Source organism: Pogoniulus pusillus, chromosome 38 (genome assembly GCF_015220805.1).
Source record: "Pogoniulus pusillus isolate bPogPus1 chromosome 38, bPogPus1.pri, whole genome shotgun sequence".
In the NCBI taxonomy this organism is placed as follows: domain Eukaryota; kingdom Metazoa; phylum Chordata; class Aves; order Piciformes; family Lybiidae; genus Pogoniulus; species Pogoniulus pusillus.
Genome location: NC_087301.1, coordinates 7304049 through 7326275, shown reverse-complemented (window position 1 = coordinate 7326275; position 22227 = coordinate 7304049). Strand labels below are relative to the sequence as shown.

The following is a 22227-nucleotide window of genomic DNA, read 5'->3' as shown; positions in this document are numbered from 1 at the left end:
TCAGTTTTCCTTCTCTAGAGGCAGACTGTCAAGGCCACGCAGTCAGATGAAGCTGGGTCAGACGAAGCAGGTGATGATGGCCATGAAGTGGTGCTGGGTGGTTCCGCTGGCACTGCTCTGCCTAAGACAATCAGAGCCTGTGTGACACTGCTCCACTTTTATTTCACAGACAGTAGATCATAAATAATTAAGTAGAAAATGTAATTCACTTTCATTGTTTTAATTAAGGCTGGCTACCTACTCTTGCAACCAAGCTGTTCAGCCTGTGTGCAGTTCCTTTGTGAGTGGAACTTGCCTCTTCCAGGACCCTGAGGCAGTAAATATTTTCTGGGGCAAAAACAGGAATATTTAACAAAATTCCAGTTAAAAACCTGAGTCTACTTATTACAAGGAGCTCTGGGCCCCACTCTGCCAGGCTGTTGGTGGGAGCTCTGCTCAGGCCCAAGGTACCCCTTGCCCATACCAGCAGCTGTGAGATGCAGCAGCTCTTGACCCCAGACAACCTAGATTGTACTGAAGAAAATACAAGCCCATGCTAGAAATGGAGTTCCTCAAAGCCCACCCGCAGCAGCTGGTGCCTGGCAGTAGTTGGTGCCTGGCAGTAGCTGCTGTTGCAGTACCTGCTGGGGGAGTCACTTTTCCTGGATGACTTGCAGAGTACTAGCTAAGAGCTGCCTGGCAGCAGCTGCCTCCCTGGCAAATCATTAACACTGCAGACAGAAACAACAGAGGGCAGGATCCATTCAACAGAAAGGAGCTTCCCTGAATGCTCTGCCCTGAAACGCTGAGAACTCCTTGGAACTGTGCCTGTTTCTGAGTGCTGTGGGGTCCTGCCCTAGCACTCTGCTGGTCTGCTGCTCGTCTGGAGCAAAACACTTCCCTCGCTCCCAGCAACTAACCCCAGGTAACGCTCAAACCGTGCTGCTCTCAGATCAGCTGCGAGGCCAAACGGCTGCCCCCATCGTTCACTGCTCCATTGCTGCTGCAGGGCACGCGCAGCATGCGTGGGGAGCTTGTGCCTAAGCACGTGGAGACACAGGGTGAACAAACACAGCCACGGCTTGCTTCAGCCCCCAGGACAACGAGGCTGAATTAACAACTAAGAGCCAAGACGAACAGTGGCACCTGAAGCCAGCCATTTCAGAGTACTTCAGTGGAGAAGCCTGGGCTGCAGAGCTTCTTCCACAGTGCTGTGAGGAGGAGGTACAGTAAAATCATCACAAATGTAAACTAGCTGAATTATCACATCTGGAGGGGAGAAGTGATCGGTAGCAGGAACCTTGTGCCCTCAGACACGTGACAGTGGATGAGAAATGGTGCCATTTTTATCTAGGTTGCAGCAATAGGTAAACTCCTAGGCCAGTTAAAATCTCCTATTATCCAGGTGGGTGTGGGAGTCTCCATTTCCCCGAGCAGCTTGTCCTTAGTCAGCCTTCTTGGGAACGTGGCCCATCTTGGTGCGGATGTTCCGCAGCAAGAAGAAAGCCACTGTGCTGCCCATGCAGATGATCTCAGCTACCCAGAAGGCTGTGGCCCAGCTGTAGTGCTTAGCAATGGTACTGAAGGGCAGTCCAGCCAGAAAACCTCCAACTGTAAGGAAAAACAGACAAGAGGCAGTTCTTGAGCATCTTGATTTTACCTGTCTTGGGCTTGCAGGTCTGAAAATGCCTCAGAGGCTTGGTTTGAACTTAAAGCACAAGACAAAAGCCTGTCAGGAACAGCAGGAGGTACCCCTGAGGCTTCCAGCTCAACTATCTCTGCATCTTTGGTGGCTTCCCCATGGTCAGCGACCTGGCACTGAGGGCCCAGACCACCCTTCCTCCAGAGCACTCCCCTGTTTTGTTTGTTTCTCAGAGCAATGACTGTTACTCACCGTTGGCCATGAGGGCCACTATGGCGTGGGATGTGCCGCACAGGTTGGCCGGGGCACTTTCGTTGGCTATGACCCCAAACAGGGCAATTGGCCCATATGAGGAGAACCCAAACACAGCTCCTAGGGTCAGGATCCACAGCTGTTGAAACAAGTTAAGATCAGGAACAGGATCTGTGTGTCTCACCACTGTCAGGCATCAGCTGCTGACAAATCTCACAGGCAGTATGAGGGTGTTTTGACATTTTTGGGTGACCAGCTCCTGGCCTGCAGGCAGAGGAGCTCAGCCCTGCAGCAGACCCTCTGTATGCACAGCCTAGCTGCATCAGCACCACACTGTCTTGCTGGCCAGCATGAGCTCTCCTCTCTCCAATGGTTCTGCTCCCGCACTGTGCCCACACAATGTGTGCTGCTTCACAAGACAGAACCAGGACGTCAAGGGTAGTGAGTCTGGGACATGAGAGGAGCAAGCTGTGCTTTGAGCTGCTTTTAAAAGCCATCCACCCAACATCGACTAAAAGCTGTTCTCATTTCAGGTGTGCCTGCTCAGAGCACCTTTACTTGTGAGAAGTCACTATCTGACAGTCTCTGTGATGCTAAACAAACACAGAAGTGGACCCAAACCCGCACAACAGTTTGAACTTCAGTGTTAGCTCACGTTCTAGGAAAGCCACCTGGCTCAGCATTTATCAGTCACTTGCAAAAGGACAACAAAGCTTAAGTTGGCTGCCTGAGCTTACAGCATGCTTTCTCAACAGTAGATGCCATTTCAAGACAACCAGGAGGAAGCCAGTGCCTTATGATTTTCCAGAGAGGAAATAGAAAGAGAGAGTTAGGAAAACACTTGCCAGAATTAAGCAGGAATGCACCTGCAGGAGCAGGAACCATTCTTCCAGACCTCACTCACAAGACCTCTTAACTGGCTACCTGATGAACACACATCCCCTCAACCTTCCACAGGAGAACTCAGGTGTTTCACATTCAGACTTTCTAAAGTCAGTGCAATCAAATGATGATAAGAAAAGGATTCTTTTGACAAAACTTACAGTAATCTCTTCTCAGTGCCCTGGTTCTAAGTTCTGTAGTGCTAACCAACCTCCCGGGATAGGAAAAAGGCAGATCAGGAAAGCAGAAACAGGCAGAGGGAGAAAAAATGCAAGGCAGAAACCTCATGTTCTTTTAGGCCTGTAAGATCAGCTAGAGGCTGCAAGGCTACAGTCCAGAAGTGATTTTCCTGAAGAAGAGAAAAAAAAAAGGCCAAGGAGAAAAGAAGTTCCATTTACTCAGCAATCATGAGGACAGAAGCAAATCATGTCTGCCCCACAGCTTGTAACTCAGGCTGCCTGAGCCAGCACAGGCAGCAGCAGCAGCCCCCAGCAGACTAAGTCAGCCTGCCTCTTTGCAGTGCAAAGGAGACGCCAAGCTGCACGCCTGGGGGGGGGTGAAGAGAAGGGTCACACTCCCTGCCGTCGGACTCCTCACTGGTGAAGAGCTGCCCCTACAACTCCCAGTCAGCTGCTCCAGCAGGGCTTACCTTGGGAGATTCGCCTGTGACTGTCACTCGGAAGAGAAACATGGACAGGCACATCCCAGCCATCATGGAGAGCAGCAGCGTGTGCCGCGGGTTCCCGTAGCTCGACAGACCCACCTGCAAGGCAGGCCAGAGGCTGAAAGGACTCCTCCCGCTCTAGGACAGCCCATTCAGCACACTGCTGCATGTGAACATGGGGCTTTCAGCAGCCAGAAGCCAGCTGCCAACCACCAGAGCCCTTTCAGCAGAGCAAAGCTGACAAACTGAGCAACCCTGGCGGGTGCAGCACACACTGACACTGCCGCAGGCATCGCCCAGCACCCCCCAGGGCGTTCGGTGCTGCTCCCACATGCACAGCACAGCTGGGCTCTGTTACTCCGGCACCACAAAAACCTGGCAAGTGTTTACTCCACTGCTGATGCCAGGATTGGAGGGGTGGGGGATGGAAATAATCGTTAAATGCTCACAGGTGAAGCCACAAACTGCAGGCAATCTGAAGCAGCTCATACTGATGCTGTTCTAACAGCCCAGCACACCTGAGGGCACAGAGTACTCACTCTTGCTACTGCTCTGTCCGAGAAGTATCCAGCAGCAATGCTCCCCACCAGACCCCCAATCTCCAAGGCACTTATGTAGGAACTACCTAGAACATAGGCAAAGCAAGGGACAGGCCATCAGGTTTAGTCACGGCAGCAAAGCTGCTGCATGCTTTACACCAAGCTCAACTTGGTAATCTCAGAGCAGCTCTGGTGGAGAAGAGCAGCTTGCTCTCGCACAGCAGTGCACATCTGCCAGTCCCAGCAGGGCCCCTGTGCACTGGAACACTCTACACCCAGCAATTTCAGCACTCAGTTATTTCAACAACTGTTAGGAGATAGGAGCTAAGCAGACAAGTTTCTCAGATGGAGATGCCTGTGTCCTTTTCTGGTCACAGCCCCAAAGACAAAAAATGCAGCTGTGCATCTTACCCACGAGCATGGATTGTCCCCTCTCCTGGATCAGGAAGAGCTGTCCCCAGTCAGTACAGCACGTTTTCACTCCAAAAACCACCAGGTAGCCTGTTGACAGCACCCAGAGGTATGGTGAGAGCAGCAGCTCTGTCAAAGTGCTATTGTTGCTGGAGGAACCTGTGAGGAAGATAAGTAGTAGTAAGGATCCTCCTGGAGGACAGCTACTGAACCACACTGCCTCAGCAGCACCACAGACAGGATCCACGAGCAGGAATATCCTTACAGAGGGAGGTATTCATAACTACTGCTGGTGAATGGCTTCACCTCCTCCTCCTTCTGGGTTTGCTGTAATTACTGAATCCTTTCTGTCAATTTCTCCCACTTCCATTCAAGATTTCAAACGAAACCCCAAACACTACTCCCAGTAATTTTCCACATTGCCAGCAACCCTGTCACAAAAGTTATGAGGCAATTACCTGCTTCTCCACATTTTGTGCTAGTGGTTTCAAGCTGTGCCTGAGAAAGACCCAAAGACACCAACTTTCAGGCACTACCTTGACCTCTGCATCAGTCTTCCACAAACATCTACAAACTCAGCCTGCCCAGACACTGCTCTGCAGAAGTAATGTTGGGGGTTTGACACTGCCAGTCTGGCAGCACAGGCATCAAGGGACAGAATGAGAATTTGCCTTTAAGGTCCTACAGCAAACCTGTGTTGCAATCCCCCCCGCTCCAACCTGTTCTGCTTTCAGAGAGGCACCAAACCTGGAGGTCTGAACAAACATTTATTAACCAGAGGTCCTAGGTCAGGACAGAAAACAGTGAGCAGAGTCCACCACAAACCAGGGGTCAAGGCATGGCAGGGTGAAGGGAGAACTGCCTGTCCTCTGCCACCATGGAGAAGGTCAGTCCTAAGGAAACATTCCCTGCTATTATGTTTTCCTCTCTCCAGTACCTCTGAGGAGACTCACTCAAAAATGAGCAAACAACTCCCCTAGAAAACTAGGGCACTGTTAGCTGGAAGACACTACACTGACAGGGAGGTGGAAGAAGCAGCTAGCAACACGGCTCAGCAACGTGCTGGCAGGCCAAGGAGCAGGGCTGACTGGTGGTCAGGTTCCTGCTCCTCCTGCTGCACTTTGCTGTGAGAGCCTCAGGAGGCCCCTTCCCACCAAAAGACACTGGGACATGGTTTGTACCATTCACAGCTTCAGCACAGCAGCTCGACAGCCACCAGAATAAAAGCAGCTGAGAACAACCCCTTATGCCTGCCTGCCAAGCAGCCGTTTGGGCAGTGGGAAGGAAGGTCTTTAGTGTGCCAAGTGACACACCTGTGCCACAAGACCAGCAGAAGGCCCCACACCTTCTCCCACAGCTGCTCCCTTACGGAGAGGTCTCGTGCTCACCTTTCTTCCCTTTCTTGTCTGCTTGCTCAATGTTGGGCAGCCCAACATCTGACGGCTCATTTTTAATCAGGACAAGGCAGACAAAAGAGACAACCACGCAGATGAAGCCAGAGAAGGACAAAGTCATGCGCCAGTCATAGTGCAGAGCCACAAGAGTGGCAACGATGGGGCCCAGGCCTCCAGCCAAGTTCATGCTTGTAGATAGGATTGCCCACCAAGTGCCAAACTGGGAAGGCTCAAACCACTGTGCAACGATAAGAGAAACAGCATGAGAGAGGCTGATGCTGTACAGGAAAACAGTGAATCCAAAGCCCACACTACACGTTTGGGGCTATTCAGACCCAGACCTACAAATCCAGGTCAAGGCAGCGTCAACTCCTTTCTCCCTCAGTCACCCAGGGAAGCCCAAGTGTTACTTAAATGTCAGCCCCGGGGGCCTGACAGGTGCTCCCACCACGAGCCAGCTCTGCGTTATTTCCATTTACAGACCATGAAACTGAGACGTGGGGTGGGAGAGGCAAATTTGAGCATGCAGCTCTGTGCAGTCCCTTGCTAGGAACAGGTCCTCCTGGACAGGTCTGCTGGCACAGGATTGCCAAGGGACGCAGAGAGGCTCGGGGTAACTCCAGGACTCGTGGTGGCAGGCACGGCTGGCTCTGCACGGCAAGAAGTGCTCCGAGGCAGAACCATTCAGGTGGTTGTTGTCAAGAAAACAACCAAGAGACGTTCACATCCTTACGGTGGAGGTCTGCTACCAGGAGATGTCAGTAAACTGAGCAAACAAGAAGGAAGGGCAAACAAACGTTTGGAATCTTTGCTGGACCAAGCAGACCCTTTTGCACGGAAACTTGCCCTGCAAGCTGGTGCAAGCACAGCTCATGGCTTCGCGGCTTGAAGAAGGCAGGAACTGGTGCAAGTGCCTGCAGCGTGCTCTGCCAGGGCAGCTCACAGTGAGCAGCTTCCTGCTCTCTCTTCCAGCGCACCCTTACCTTTCGCAGGATCTTCCCGCAGGGCGGCCAGCCCAGCCCCTGGGCCAAGCCATTGAGGAACCAGAGCCCCGCGAAGGCCGTGACGGTGGAGCTCCAGGAGAAGACCACGTTGACCAGGCCCACCATCAGGAGGCCGGAGGAGAAGAGCCAGCGGGCGCTCATCTGGTCCGAGAGGACGCCGCTGACGAACTTGCTAATGGCGTACGCCGCGGACTGGCTGCTGGTGATGAGACCTGCGGCAGGGCAGAGCCCGGCGAGCGCCTCAGCCCGGCGGCACCGCCGCCTGCCCGCCCGTTAACGCCGGCACCGAGCGGATAGGAAGCGGTGTGGGAGGACGGGGACCGGCACTCACCCAGCTCGTCCTTCCCCAGCGGCACCTCGGCCATGACGGAGGGCATGACAAACGAGAAGGTTTTGCGGTTGAAGTAATACAGCGTGTACCCGACGAACATGGCCGCGAAAATCACGGCCCGGTACCGGCCGTACCCACCGGCCGCCATCCCGCCGTGCTCCTCTGGAGCCAGGCAAGAAAGGGACAGGACGGGCGACGCTGCCGGCGGCCCGGCCCCGAGAGCCCGGCGGGCGGCCAGCGGCGATCCGGGGGACAGGGCGAGCGAGGGACCGGTGTGCGACAGTGGCTTCTAGCGCAACCCCGCCCCCTCGCTCCCATTGGAAGCTGCCCTCCGTGGCCCTGCCCCTCCCCGCTCCCATTGGGCATCGGCCCGCGCAGCCCCGCCCTTCGCCCCGCCCCCGCCGGGTCCGCGCCCCGCGGAGCAAAGGGAGCGCGCTGAAACCGGGGTCCGGCAGCGTAACGTTTATTGTCGGCCGAGGCCGAAAGGGAGAACAACGCCAGATGCACATTCAAAGGTGGCCGCGGGGCTCGCTCGGGCCCCGCCGTGTGCGGCAGCAGCGTGAGTGCGCCCAGGAGCGCGGAGGCCAAGGAGAGGGAGGGCCTAGATGAGGCCCCACCGGGCATAGGGGGAGGGTTACAGCCACTTCTGGTCTGCCTTACCCTGAGCTGCTGCCGCCGCGCCGCCTCGGCCCTGGCTCCCGTGCTGACTCTGAGAGGCCCTGACACCTTTCTGCTTCCAGCCTCCGCTGATGCCTTCGCCTTTCTGAACTTTCTGTTTTATAGTAAACTATAAACAGCATCTTTTTGTCAAGTCCCAGTTCATGGAATTCCGACTGCTCCAGAGCACGGACAGAGATAGTTTTAACAAGTCGGGCAAACAGCTGCATTGGTATCCTAAAGCACAGAACTCTGCCTCCCTGCTCCTGTTCCACCTTCCCCACCCCAGAGCTGCAAAGACAACACAGCTCAACAACACAGCTCCTGCCTTAGTCCCTCTTCTCATCACCAGAGGAGGTGTGGTGCATCGTTTAAGTTCTATTTCCTCAAGCTGAAGCTGTTTCTTTGCTTTTTCCTCCCCCTAGGAAAGTGACTCTGGTGTCCTCTGCACTGAAACAGAGACAAGTCTCAGTAGGCATACTGCCACCTTTAAACATGTAAGGAAACCAAAAAACCCAATTCACTAAGTTAGTAGTGGCAAAAAAAAAAAATCCCCCAAATAAAAAAAATACATCTCTATCCCGAGTTGTTGTCAGACTGTTTGTTGTGTTCCACTGACTTCGTGACTAACCAGGTCCATCACAAAACCAAGAAAGTAATCATGAAATAAATAGATGTTGACACTAGTGGGCTTTCAGGGGTGTTATAATTCATCGTTTTTCCTGCTTTCTCCTCCAGCTTCTGTCTTCTTCTCTTTTTTGGACCCTGTGTAACAAAGCAAAGGCAGTTATGCACTGTCAAAGTTGTTACAGCACACAAGGGAGCGGTGGAAGTGTCCAACGTTCACTAAGTGTTCCTCCAAGCTCATGTCTGGTGCAGAAGGGGTGGGGGATACTTGGGAACTGATATTCAGCTCCAAATTACTCAGGACCTTCCTGCCCTCCACCCACTGGGCACTGCTGTGCTCTCAGCAGGACTGGCAGAATAAGCAGGCACCAGCACAGCAGTTCTCTACCCAAGACAGGCTTACAGCTGCAGCACTGGCAGAAACTACAGTGACCCTGGCACAAAGCAGCTGCTTAGGCAGGAGGGAGAACTTCACACTGAACAATGGAGGTGTAGGAAGAGTGAGGGACCAATGGCTTTGTTTTCCTCACAGCAGAATTAACAGCTGATCTGCAGTCAGGCATTCTGCCATCCTACCTTATGCAGTTGAAACATGGCAAGAAGCACACAGACAGCTTGCACTTGTAGCTACCACACTCGAGACCATTGGTCAAGCATTTACTCACCAGTGTCTGATCTGGGCTCATCTTCTATTGCTACCTTCTCAGTTGTAGGAGGTTCCTTGGCTGGACCAATATCCTCAGGTTTGTCTATTTTGAAAGCAGAAAGAAACAAAAGTTAAGGGAGAACACACAAGAGACCAAAGGAAGGGAGACAGGGTGATGAGTGTTGAGGTTTACAAACAAGGTGCTGCAGGACTTTAACACTTCGCTCTCACACTAAGAGAAGTATCGCACAACTTGAAGCTGGTTGGTTAAACTTATTACTGTCTTTCTGTTGGGCTTTATGTCCCTGTGCTAGTTTGAGCCTAGCTGGGATATTCTGGTGAGAAGAATTAGATTATAGGCTGTGAAAAGATAATGGTGATGTCTACTTCACTCATAGGCTTGCTGACATGTATAAGAACAAGAACACAAACACAGATAAGGGAGTCGCTCTCGGAGTCTCTCTCTGGGCTTTGGGCTGAACTTCTCTCTCTAACCTAACCTGCTGTCTGTAGGACTAATCCTTCTGCTTCCTAACCCCCCCATCCAACCCTCCAAACTTACCCTGAACATATGGCAAGATCTGGAGTAAGGTAGAGCAGTGGGAGGAAGGTGGAAGGGTGGTTGAGAGCCCTTCCTGGGGACTCTGGTTTCTGGGAGGGCTGTTGTGTTTCTGTATTACTTTTTAACTTTTGTATTTCTGTATATATTGTAAATATCTGCTTGTATCTTGTGCTAAGCTGTAAATATAAAGCTTCATTCCATTCCCAGATCGACTGGGCCTAGTCTGAGTGATTTTCTTAAGTGGGGGGGGGAGGGGCAGGTAACACCCAATCCATCACAGTCCCTTAGAAACCCTGGAGCTTCACTGGTTGCACAGGCAAGTCACCTTTGGAGCTCTAACTGTAAGCAAGATCTCTTAATCAGGCCAAAAGAACAACCAGGGCACTCTGCTGATACCAGCACTCTAGGTTGAAGAGAACCAGGGCACTTAGAAACTGAAGATCTTCCATGAGTTCAAAGAAGTGCCAAGTATTAGCATGCCAAGAGTTCATTTTTTATCCCCCGAGGTCCATCAACACCACAAACCTCTCATGAACAACTCATTCTGTTCCTTGATTTAGGACCCAACCTTTGAAACGTGACTCTGGACACCCAGAACACAACTGAGGTCTTATCTTCCTTGCCTGGCAGCCACCATCCCAGGAAGTGTATCAACACTTTCTGTTCCTTCACAAGAAACCCCAATAAGTGGTGAGGGCAAAAGGACACTGCCACACCTAGAACGTCACAGCTGTCTTTGAAAACTAAGAGATGGATTCCCTAATCCTTCTTTTCAGCTCTCTTTCAGTGAAGGCAGGGACAGGAGAGTGTTACATACAGTGTAGACCAGGAGTTACATGCACCTGCCCTTACCTTCTTGTCTCCCCTCCGTGGGAGGGATAGTGCTCTCTGCCTCAGAGGCTGCTGTAGCATTCTTGCCTGAATCAGGTTTTGTGGTGGTGTTCTCCTTTTTGGGTCTGGGTTTTGCAAACTTAGCCTTATTCAGAAGATACTGCACTTCCCTGTCCAGGGCTGCTATCTTCAGCTCTACATCCTTGGACAGCAGGATGGGTTTCTCAGTAGGAGCAAGCTTGCTCTGTTCAGCCAGTGTCTCATTTTTCCAGATCTGTGGGATGAGGGAAGAGGAGCTTTGTGAATGCCTCTAAGTCCCAGGAGCCACTGTACATCACAGTATCTAGGTCACTGCTCCCAGGCCTTCTGACTTACTCAGGATAACACTGACCCCTGCTACATTTCCACCAGCTTTGAGTTACCCAGACACAGGACAAAACAAAGAACAAAAGACAGCAGCTGCATTTAAGAGCTGCATGCAGCACTCCTGGAGACAACTCTGCACATGCAACACAAGAACCATTATCCTCCCAGAGTAGCCTGGGGTCAAGCTGGGTGTTAGAAAAAATTCTCAAGCACACCATGCAGGTAGCATGAAAACAAAACATGAACACTGTGGTACGACCTGTGTGACAGGAGACAACCCAGAGTGCCACTCCCACCTCACCCAGAGCCATTCAAGCCTTAATTACCATTGTTTCATTAATGGCTTTTTCCAGCGTGCTCAGCTCCACCTCTGTGAATATCTGGTCAGACTCCGGAATCATTCGGGCTCCCCTTTAGGATAAGACAAGAGATAATTGTTAAACCCACTCGGTGTTCACAGCTCTGGGAACCACAATAATCAACAGTCACTGCACAGACCAACTAATGAGTGTATTTCACACCTTTATCTCTCACTTCTGCGGGAAACAGAGTCCTAACTCAGCCTCTGAACGCTAAGAATGGCATACAGAGCCAGCCATCACAAGAGAAAACAACCAGGGAAGACACAAAAAGCTGAGGCCGTCAGACCACAACAGAAAAATCTGCTTGCAAACGGTGCTGGACATTTCTTGCCCTCCCACTTGACCTGTTCTGCCTGTGGGCTCTGTAGGACTGAGCACTAGGAAGCAGAGATTTGAGTGCCTTTCCTTTAGAAGCATCAAGCCACATGCAATCGGGTCAAGTTCTGTCAGCATCTCAAGAGCTGCACAAGTCCCCTCCCAGCAGCATGCTCTCACTTGAGGAAGATGGTGGAGTGGTTGAGCAGACTCTCCAGGGCAGCCAAGCGCTCCGGCCACTTTCTTCTCTCCTCAACGCGGAAGAAGAGATTCCTACAAAGCTTCTTCAGCTCTGAAAGCTTGTCCTTCAGCTCCTGTTGATGGGACAGAGGGGAAAGGAGACACTCAGTTTGCCCAGTGTCTGGCACTGTAAATCCCTGAAGTTAAACCTGCAGTTTTGGGTGTTTTCTCTGTCAAACACAGCGTGGCACTTCGCAGACACACAGCAGTACCTTAGTTGTGGCTGTGTAGCCCTCCTCCTCCATCCAGCTGGAGGCCTCACTCAGCTTTTTGGAAATTTCTTCTCTCTGCTCCTCTGTGGAGACAAACTGATACTCCTCTTGGTAGAGCTTGTCCTAAAAAGACCAAAGCAAGCACTCCCATTAAATACCACCGAGTGCAGACACTTAACCAGGTCACTCACTCTGTGGCTGGGCTGTGAACTCCTGGGGTACTGCCTACACCAGACAGGAGGTTCTCATCTAATCCTCCCAAATCTGAGCTCCTGCTCCTGGCATTACCAGGAGCATGACAGGTATAGAGACAGGCAGACATCATACACACACCAGGTGTCTGATGGTAAAGCTGCAACCACTGTAATATCACACACACGAAACATCTCTTCTGTACAACAGCTCTTGAGAAGTTGTGGCTTCTTTCCAGCCCAAGTCCAACTGTTCCAAAACACACAGGCAAGCACACCTAAGGGATACTGGAACCCCAGAGTTGAAGTAAAGCATTCATCCTGCATCAAGAAAACCTCCCCAGACCACATGGGCCTGTGAGGCCTAACAGTAGCAGAAAAAGTGACTGAAAGCAGAGGTCCAGACTCTTCAAACCAGCTTCCCCCAGCACAAACAACTGCCCTGCACTCAGAACAGCCCAGCTGCATTAGACACTTCTACTTGCTTTCAGGACTTCTCTTTTCTTTGTCTCCCTCTCACCTGAGTCTCAAAGATGAATGACTCCAAGCTGTTTGCTGATTTTTCTCTTTCCTGTTTCTCTAGATCTCTGACTGTCAGGTCCTGGAGTCTAGCATGGAAAGAGAACAGAAATCCAAAGTAGTAAGTGCCTTCAGACGAGCAGCACATCATAGGCAGCAGCTTCTGAGGACAGCAGCAATCTGTGAGCTACCACCACTCCACAGCAAGCCAACCCCTCTATCATTTCAAACATACTTTTTAATGGAGCTCTTCAGGTCATCATCCAGCAGGTCAGGCACATCGTTTACATCCAGTTCCATGGCAATCTCATGGACAAGTTTCTGCTTCTTGGGTGCTTTTATCTTCTTCTCTTCCCCTGTTTTGGTAGCTGTGCTGTCCCCAGAACCTTTGGGGGGTTCTTCCTCTTTGGCAGTTTCTCCATTGTCTTTGGGATCCTGCTGCAGACAGAGAATGTTTTATGTTCCCAGGCAAGGGAATGTTATCTGCATATCCTGCAACTTTTTCCCAAGGCAGGGCACTAGCAGGGCAAGAAGAATTCCACTGGACATTGTAGGAGTTTTGTTAATTTCAGACATAACTCTCAGATATCAAAATCACAGTCCTGTTCTTTCAACCTGGTGCTCACCTGAGCCTCTAACTTCTCGCTGCCCTCCGTCTTCTGTGACTCTGCTTTTGGAGGGGCAGTTTCCCCTGCACCTGGAGACTTCTGTTTCTCTTCTCCCTGCTCTTCACCAACATCTTCTGCACTGCTCTTCTGGTCCTGTTTCTCCCCCTGCTCTTCTTTACCTGCTTCTGCTAGGCTCTCTTCTTCTTCCTGGTTGCCAAAAGCAAGTAAATGGGGAACCAAAGTAGTGTTTTTAGTATCAGAAATCCATGCAAATGTTTTTCAGCAGCCAGTTCTTTGCAAAAGATTTGTACATATGAAAGCACAAGAAGACCCAGGGTCTCTCTCCCATCTAGCAGTCACCCTGGGCTCACCTGAACCGAGTCTGTCAGGTTCTCTCCACTCTCTGGTGTAGGGCCACCACCCCCAAACAGGCTTGAGATGGTATTGCCAAGTTCTGTCAATGGGAGACAAAACCACATCAGAATATCAACAGGAGATCCAAAGGACTGATGTGCTTCAGCTACCCCAGACAGTGCAGGCAGCATAACACACAACAATCGGCAGGGGCATCAGAACTCAGCATTTACTTGTCAGTGTTGACTCCTCCTCCAGCTTGTCTTCCACTGAGGTCTCAAACACAGATTCCACCTTAGAGAGGAGAGCACAGAATTAGTTTTAAGAAGAGTCCATCAATACAGGAGAGAAAGGCAGAGCTACAAAACATCACAGGCAAACCTGACAGTAGGGTGGTGCTTACCCGGTCAAGACTCAGTACTCCACTCTCATCCATGTTGAAGTGAGCTTTGATGCCTTTGGATTCATAATCTGAGTGCTTTCTGAAACTGTCCCCAACTCCCTTGAGCCTCACAGTCGTGAGATTGAGAGAACCAAAAATCCTGGTAAGAGAGACAAAACTTAGGTTAATGATGTTGCAGAACTGCTTCTCCCAGTCCTGTCTGCAGCGAGAACTGCACCAGGCGAGGGACTGGCAGGGCTGGGTGTGCTACGGCACACACCGCTCGGAGAACAGCTCTGGCAGTGTGCCAGTGCCCTGGCAGACGTGGGCCTGCCCAACAGGATTTCCCCAGCTAGGCAGGCTGCACTGCCACGGGGCTCTCTCTGCTCAACCCACCCCATGTCATCCTGGCTCAGGAAGGACAGGTCCCCGTAGTTGACATAGAACTCAAAGTCATCTGTGTAGCGGTTGAAGGTGATGACTTTGCGCTGCGGGTAAGCTGCCATGCGCTGGAACAAGATCCTCTTGTTATGCTTTAAACTCTTGGACTTATCATCCTCCTCTACTTCACGAGTGAACTCCACCTGCACCACAAACAGAAAACATGGCTCAGGGACTGCAAACTCCCTCTGTGGCTGGCTTTCCACAGCGTTTGGCTGCTCTACCTCGCAGCTAAGCTGAGGGTCAGGTAAGTGATCCTCAACAAATATTTCTACTTGCCAAGCCTCTTAGCTATAGCAGCACTTCTACAGCATGTGAGAAAGCCTTCTGCCTTCTTTGTCAGGCTGGCAGAAAGATGGCAATAGCATCCTTACTTGAAGGAACCCAATAGGTTTCTCCCAGCTCAGTCTGCTCTGCCCCACACCTTGCACAAAAGAAAGCAAGCCAAGAGTTACCTGGATAGGAAACACAGCAGCATCCCGAACAACAAAAGGCTTCACCTTAAAGGCTTTGCTCAGAGCAGCTGCCTGGTAGACTGCACCCATTGCAGCAGCCTCATCGGCATTGATGTTCTTGCCCAGTTCTTCCCTACCAAGTGAAAAGCAGCAGACATCAGCTTTGCAGCCTCTGACACAAAAAGCAACTTGTCAGTAGGAGACAGGCTAGAAGGGGGCCTCACATACTCACTTGCCCACAGCTTTCAGCAAAACCTCCTGCACTTTGGGGACCCGTGTGGCACCGCCAACTAGAATCACCTGGTCAATTCCATCCTAGGGATTGGAAACAGTCACCTTGTCTTGAGAAATCAACTTTGGAATGCTAAGTTCAGGGTTTCCTTGTGCTCCCTTCCCCAGAAACCACACACTGCTGTGGTGCTCACAACAGCCCTGCTACACCTTGCTCACCTTGAGCAGGTTGGTGCCTGACACAAGCCATGCCAACATGGGGGACCTGGAGCCAGGTCTGTCAAGCAGGGACAACATGACCACTGCTTCAAGTCACCCACAATGTGGGACTAAATTCAAAATTAGACAGGCTAGTTTTAACACCAGATGAGCCAGTGACGTGGACAGCAAGCTGGACCAGGACAGATTGAAATGGGAACTCTGAGAGGTGACTCAGTGTCCTGCACTGAATACCACAGCCAAAAGTATCCTGGCACACTGGAAAAATGAGCCTCTAACCAAGCAGATCTCTCCAAAGGATTGCATCGTGTTTGCTCCAACTGCAGTTTGCAACAGGGCTTCTAAACAAGAAGTCTGAACAGCAATAGTTATGTTTTCAACTGCAGAAGAGAGACCAGAACCAGTGCTCGAGACCAGAAAAAAAGATCAGTGTTTCAAACAGCCAGCCCAAGAACAAAGTGCTTTGAAAAGAAGGAAATTCTTCCTCCAAACTGCTTCAGGTGAATGGTGCAGCGAGAGCCACAACAGACTCCTGCTTGGCTCCACAGCAAGTCACTGCGGCAGCAACACCTTCCTGCTGCAACAGCAGGCATCCACCTGCACCTCTCAGTGGTCACTGAAGCTTTGATCACGACATGACAGCACAGAAACTTCAGGCTTGTTCATGCATTTTTAAACCTACCAGGTTCATCTCTGCACTGCTCAGAGCCTGCTGCACAGGTCCTGGGACCCTCTGAAACAAGTCAGAGCACAAATCCTCAAATTCTTGCCTTGAGACCTTGGCCTTGAAGTCGATGTCATCTAGTAGCCCCTCGATCTGTCCAGGAGAGAAGAAAGCAAGCCAAAATGGAATCATGTGGGAGTACTCTCCAAGGCAAAAATCTGTGCCAGACTTGTCCCATGTGCAAGAGGTTACAGCTTCCTTAATACACCCAGGACCTGACCACACTTGTCTGAACCCTGTCAAGGGCAGGGCAAAACATGGACTGAACAGGCAGCTACTCCCAGTAGAAATTTATTTAGCAGCCTTCACACAACTCTCACAGAATCCACACATTTTATCAGCAGTGGCACTAAGTGGGCACAAGCCGTGAGGACCCACCCAAAGAGCAGAGGCAGTGCCCCTCAGCTCAGCAGGCCACAGAGGGACAGCATTCCCACACATCTGTCCTTAACCCACCCTACCCTCGTTCCCAGGAAAGCTGAAGGACACACCTGTGCCACGTGGTCAGCGTTGGCACTCAGGACAGTCTTCAGGCGATTGGCCTCCTTCAGCAGCTTGGCCATGGCCCGGGGGTTCTGCCGGACGTCCTTCGCAGGGTGCTGCTCGTTAAAGACCTTTGCCAAGTAGTCGCGCAGGCGAAGCTCCATCTCTAACCCCCCCAGCGTGCGGTCAAACCTGGGCAGAAGAGCCAACAGAGATGGAACAACTCAACCCAAAGAACAAACCATGGATTACTGCACGCAGCAGCAAGAGGCCAAGAGTGGCTGCAGCGCTCAGCTGTGACCAACCGCGACAGTGCAGCGGTTGCTTCGACAACAACAGGTTAGCTACAATGAAACAAGGAAGTGCTGGTTTGAGGCTAAGTGAGAAAAATGAGATGCTAGGCTGCAAAAAGGAAACAATGCTGTTGTCTACTGCACTCATAGGCTTGCTGAGATGTATAAAAACAAGAACACAAAACACAGATAAGACAGCATCAGTGTGTGTGTGTCTGTTGCAGTTGGTGCCCTGGGTTGCTTCTGTGTAATTAATCCTTCTGCTTTCTAACCCCCCTGGCTGATCCTCCAAACTCACCTTGCACATAAGGCAAACTCTGGGATAAGGTAGAGGGGTGGAAAGAAGGTGGAAGGGTGGTTGGGAGCCCCTCTTGGGGACTCTGGTTTCTGGGAGGGCTGTTGTGTCTCTGCATTACTTTTGACTTGCCTGTTTCTGTCTATAGCTGTATAGATTGTAAATACCTGCTTGTATATTGTGCTAAGCTGTAAATATAAAGCCAACTTCCAGCCAGCTGAATCTAGTCTGGGTCATTTCATAAGACTGTGAGGCAGGTAGCTCCCAAACCACCATAGAGGAAAAGAAAGATTCACCACTGTGATAACCTTTGAGCAGGAAGTTTTCTTCCATTTACATTAGAGGCCATGTTGCTGAGCACATCAAACAGCTGAGAACTGCCTCATATCACAGGTGTTTTCTGGTGATCCTCAGCACACCCTCCTCATACAGAAAACCCACCCCAAAATTATGTTCTGCCTTTTCAAACTGACATTACAGCAAAATGGCTTGAGGCTACAAAATCCAAGCCTGAAGCAAATAAAGTACACTGGTTGCTCCCTGGGCTCCTGGAAGTTCTCAGTCACCTTCTGCACAAGACAACAGCACCAGAATTACCATGAACTGAAGCTTTCTTGCTCCAAACATTTCACACTCTGCCATCCAAATTACTGTGCTCATGTCCTGCTGCAAAGTTCCACATTTAAGACTGAAACAAATGGTTTATTCTCTAAGACCTGTGGAGTTTGTGCAACTCTTGCTCAGTTCTTACCCAACACCCTGGATCTGCAGTTGAGGTTGGGTCCCCGAGTCCTTAGTTTTCACTGTCTGATAGGTAACGATGGTACAAGTGGTGCTTCCTGCTCCCATGTCATAGAACATGATGTTCTGAAAAGAGAAGCTAGGATGGTGAAGCAGAAACACTTGGATATCCCCCATGCATAAGAATTTCAGGCTCTGGCCAGTCTGATCTAGGGTAGGGTGTCCCTGCCTGTGGCAGGGGGTTGGAACTAGATGATCCTTGTGGTCTTTTCCAACCCTGACTGATTCTATGATAACCCACTGCTGACCAAGCTTGGGAGACAGGCCAAGACTGCCTGCTCCATAGCCTGGCATTAGTCCATAACAACAGCACTGCTGCTCTGACCAAAGGCAGGCATGCTTGGCACAAGTCAGCAAGAAAACCTTTTCCATCCATTCTGCAGATCAGAATACAAAGCTTTGCTCTTTAAGGGCTTCTCTGACCTCAGGAAAACCACCTATTTCAGAGCTGGCCTTCCAACACCTTAGAAAGCCACTGGTGTTGCTTCCCTGCCAGGGCAGATGGCCAAGGAACAAACACAGGTTTACAAGGTGGGAAGTCGAGCCAGCTGCCTTCACCCCAGAAGCTTTCAGGCTTCCCTACATGTTCACCTCCTCTCATTGATGAATGCATGAAAACAGAGGGGGCTAAGCTGATGATCAGAGGCCCCTTCCTCACATTTAAGCCCTCCTGACATTATCTGCAGCGCCTTCTGCCCCACGTGCAGCACTTGGTCAGGGCTCTGCCTGCCTCCCAGCAGCACCAACCTGCGCGGTGCCGTTGATGTCCTTCCTGCGGAAGACTCCGTAGTTGAGCGCCGCGGCCGTGTTGGCGTTGATCAGCTGCAGCACCTTCAGGTCGGCCATGCGCGCCGCGTGCAGCACCGCCCGCCTCTCCGCCTGGTTAAAGTAGGCAGGGACAGTGATCACCGCGTCCTTGATGGGCTGCTCTGCAAGAGTTACAGGGTTACATGGACCTTTTCCAGCAGCACAGCCACGTGCAAAGACTTATTAAAGGGAGGTGACGGTAACAAAGCCTGAGAATGCAAGGTGAAGGCTTGCACAGAATGCAATCCTGAAGCAGCCCCAGTAGCCAAGATCACTGGGGATGAACCTCTGCATCCAGCTGAAGCCTATCAGACTTTGCAGATTGTCATAAAGCCACAGATCTTCTGAGCTCTCTTTTGCCCATTAGGATACTCTCAAATACTTTGGAATACCTTAGATTTCAGAAGATACAATCTTCACAGAGCCTTATTGCTAGACTAGGCTCACTCTCTTGGAGGAAAAAACATCTTTAGACTGGCTTTAGTATGACCAACCAACACCACACGGCCTCCTGGTAACCGTACAAGTCAAATGCATCAATGGAATGCACCCTTCCCGCTCCTGTGGCATATTGCTGGCAATCCAGCACAGAAAACTCAACAGTCTCTTATCTGTGAGCTGGTTTCACAAGAAGGCAGGTTTTGCTCCTTAATTACAGCTTAGTTCTGGCAGCAAGTCTCCATCCAGACTGGTTACAACACAGACTTCAACAGAGCTGCTTCCACCTTTCCCTGCAGCTGCCCACTGACACATCTCCACTCCAGCTGCACAGGCGAGTGGAAGAACTCTACTCTTTCTCCAGAGATTGCCCGCAAGGGTCCTTCACTGCAAGGCTGGCTCAAGTCTGGGATGGCTGCCCTCAAAGTAGGAATAAGACCCCAAGCCCGCAGCACATTCACAACAATGACAGCCTGATAGCTGCCAAACCTATAAAAGCCTACAGCTGAAAAGATCCAACACCCAGCTTCTAAAAAGCCACGGGTTTTCAAACACCTCTGACATCTCCTTGAATCCTATAGTATACAAACATGCAGATACTGTAAGGAACAACTAAATCCTTCCAACCTGCAAATTCTTCAGCCAGACCACGTGAATAGTTCAGAACCATTCCCAGCATCTCCTCTGGAGAATACTGCGTTGTTCTAAAAGAAACAGACAGGAAATAAAATTAGAGCAAGAGCAGAATTGTCTGTAGAAGCCAGGTAGCCAAAGTCCCACCCACAAGGCCCCCAGAAGCAGCCACTTACTGGGACAGCTTGAAGATAACTGTCTGCCTCTTTTCATCCTTCACCAGCTCATGCTCTGGGAACCGGGACTGGTACAGTGCCACGTGGGGGTTATCCATACGCTTACCCAGCAGGTCCTGGAAGTATCTGAACACCACCTTGGGCATCCTTATGGACTGCAGAAAGCAAAAGCACATCACCCAGCTGCCTCTCTTTGGCATTGTTGTTGTCAAACAAACCTCTCCTAAGCCACATGGCCAACAACTCCTGTTACAGGAGGCAGGAGCACAAAAACTGGACACAGGGAGCCAGCAACACACCAAGGAGACAAGAAGTACAGTACAAGAAATAAAAGCTAGCTCAGACAAGAACCCAGCAGTGGGGAGACGTATCCTGTACAGAGGAACTACAGGTGGCATGATGAGTCAGGAGAGTTCTCACCATCCCTAGCGCGCTGTCACCGAAGAGACGCTCGTTCTCCTTTAAGGAAACGGCCACCGGCGTTTTCCTGCGCGACTCCCTGCGCAGAAAGACAGGAACAGACCGGTTGAAACAAGCCAACATCCAGTAGAGTCCCTCATCACGATGGGCATCGTTTCTATTCCAGAAAGACTAAAAGGTGGTGCTCAGGTACCACCTGCAGAGGGGAATGCCAGACTCCTCCTGATGCTCCTCACAACTCAGGCAAATAACTAAGGCAACTAAGATGCTTCACCTGGACAGGCATTTCAGATTCAGTCCCAGCTGTGGTGGGCAGGTGGTCATTTTGTCCATAACACAATAGAACCTACCAGGCTCCTAATTCCTGCACCAGTACACCAAGGTGAGTATTTCACTGTGGTAACTGCAGAAGGGCTTATAAGTGACCACTAAGGCCAGTGCACACCACACACTTCTGAACGCCTCGCAAGCCATTACCAATTCTTTACCGCAAGGCTACAAGATGAGCTGCCACAGAGCAGAAAGGCTCACAAGTAACTTGCTGGAGCACTCTGCTTTGTACTTAGATGAGACTTGATTGATTTCTGCTTCCCTCCTCTAGCGAGCAAAGTAACAGAGTTCCCTCATTCTACCAAGAAGTTTCAGGGATCTAGCTGAAAAATTCATTTATTATCTTCTAGTCTAGACTCCCAGAAAACGAGGGTGCTCCTACGTGCACATCCTCTCCCAGCTGCTGGCTCTCCAGTCAGTGTTTTGGGAAGGGGTTGAAGTAACAGCAGCCAAGCAAAAGGAGCTTTATTTGCTGCACAAACAAGTAGGGTTCTGAGCAGCTGCAGCACAGCGAGCCCACCTCCAGGCTCACCTATGAAAACCCAAGAACCAGGCTTCTTTGCTGGCCAGGCAAGAACACAGAGCCATGTCCTCTGGCATCTGAACCACAACATACCCTTAACCACGTGGGCTTGCAACTGCTTGCTTAAAAGACTGCCAGAGGGCCACCAGCCCCGCTAAGATACGGTTAAAAACTGCCCTCAACGACACTCGATAGCTGCTCAGCAGCGGCAGGAAGTGAGGCAGAAAATCCTGCGGCAGAGGACGGACCCACTGCCCCAGTGCGGGAGCACTAACAGCGCTCTCGGTGCTCTAAGTCGCTGCCCCCTTACAGCACGCAAAGATGTTTGGCGCCCCAGAACACACCGAAGGCCCCCTCGTTACCGCTCCGCTAGCTACACTGCGAGGGGCTTGAGGAACAGCTGCTCACTTATTTAGGACTATCTCCATCGGCACCCCGGGCTTCACAATGGCGATCTTCATCGATTCGCTGCCCACGTCCACCGACATCACAGCCACAGGCTCTGCAACATGAGACAATAAAGTCTTCAGTGTGAACATACCGCGTGGGAGACCAAACTCCTCACCGGCACCGGGTGCCGGTAGGCGCAACGAAGTTGTGCGGGCCGCCCGCAGCGCACAAAGCGCCAAGGGAGAGTCAGCAACCCCACGAGAAACGGGCAGCGCCAGCCGCTCGCCACCCCACGCACCTTCCCCGAGGACCACCCGCACCGCGCTACGAACCCCGCCGCCCCCGCCCCGCACATACCGGCCCCGGGCAAACGAAGGGAGAGGAAGAGGCAGGCCAGCACCCAACGGGGTACCCGCGCCATGCTCGCCGCCGTCCCGGCCCCCGCGGCCCGCCCCGGTCCCGGCCCGCCGGCAGCGCTGCGGCGGCGACAACGGCGGCCCCGGCGCCTCGCGCCACCCCCGGCCCGGACGCGGCGCGAGCTCATTGGCGCGGCCACCGGCGCGTGCCAATCCCCGCGGCCCGCGCGCGCCATTGGGCC

At 51.5% G+C, this 22227-nt stretch overlaps 2 protein-coding genes across 4 annotated transcripts; both read right to left on the bottom strand.

The window, feature by feature from the left end:
* Positions 1 to 142: 142 nt before the first annotated feature.
* On the bottom strand, positions 143 to 7401 carry SLC37A4 (solute carrier family 37 member 4). 2 transcript variants are annotated; one of them, XM_064173024.1, is made up of 9 exons: positions 7099 to 7401; positions 6747 to 6979; positions 5758 to 6001; positions 4370 to 4528; positions 3959 to 4044; positions 3405 to 3518; positions 3039 to 3104; positions 1874 to 2012; positions 143 to 1590 (listed from the first exon to the last, which is right to left on the bottom strand). In XM_064173024.1, the coding sequence occupies exons 1-9, from the start codon at positions 7244 to 7246 to the stop codon at positions 1424 to 1426; spliced, it is 1356 nt and encodes a 451-aa protein (XP_064029094.1). In that variant the 5' UTR covers positions 7247 to 7401; the 3' UTR covers positions 143 to 1423. The 2 variants fall into 2 exon arrangements, with proteins under 2 accessions (XP_064029094.1, XP_064029095.1); XM_064173025.1 differs by lacking the exon at positions 3039 to 3104.
* A 144-nt stretch (positions 7402 to 7545) lies between these two features.
* Positions 7546 to 22089, bottom strand: HYOU1 (hypoxia up-regulated 1). 2 transcript variants are annotated; one of them, XM_064173022.1, is made up of 24 exons: positions 21987 to 22089; positions 21648 to 21741; positions 20387 to 20465; positions 19967 to 20121; positions 19785 to 19861; positions 18660 to 18841; positions 17863 to 17978; positions 16532 to 16715; positions 15999 to 16133; positions 15099 to 15181; positions 14867 to 14999; positions 14367 to 14554; positions 13992 to 14130; positions 13822 to 13882; positions 13606 to 13688; positions 13253 to 13441; positions 12862 to 13064; positions 12628 to 12715; positions 11917 to 12039; positions 11645 to 11778; positions 11114 to 11198; positions 10443 to 10695; positions 9048 to 9131; positions 7546 to 8520 (listed from the first exon to the last, which is right to left on the bottom strand). In XM_064173022.1, exons 1-24 carry the CDS (start codon positions 22048 to 22050, stop codon positions 8459 to 8461), a joined length of 2994 nt encoding a protein of 997 aa, XP_064029092.1. In that variant the 5' UTR covers positions 22051 to 22089; the 3' UTR covers positions 7546 to 8458. The 2 variants fall into 2 exon arrangements, with proteins under 2 accessions (XP_064029092.1, XP_064029093.1); XM_064173023.1 differs by having other exon boundaries at positions 12862 to 13061.
* Between the last annotated feature and the right edge of the window lie 138 nt (positions 22090 to 22227).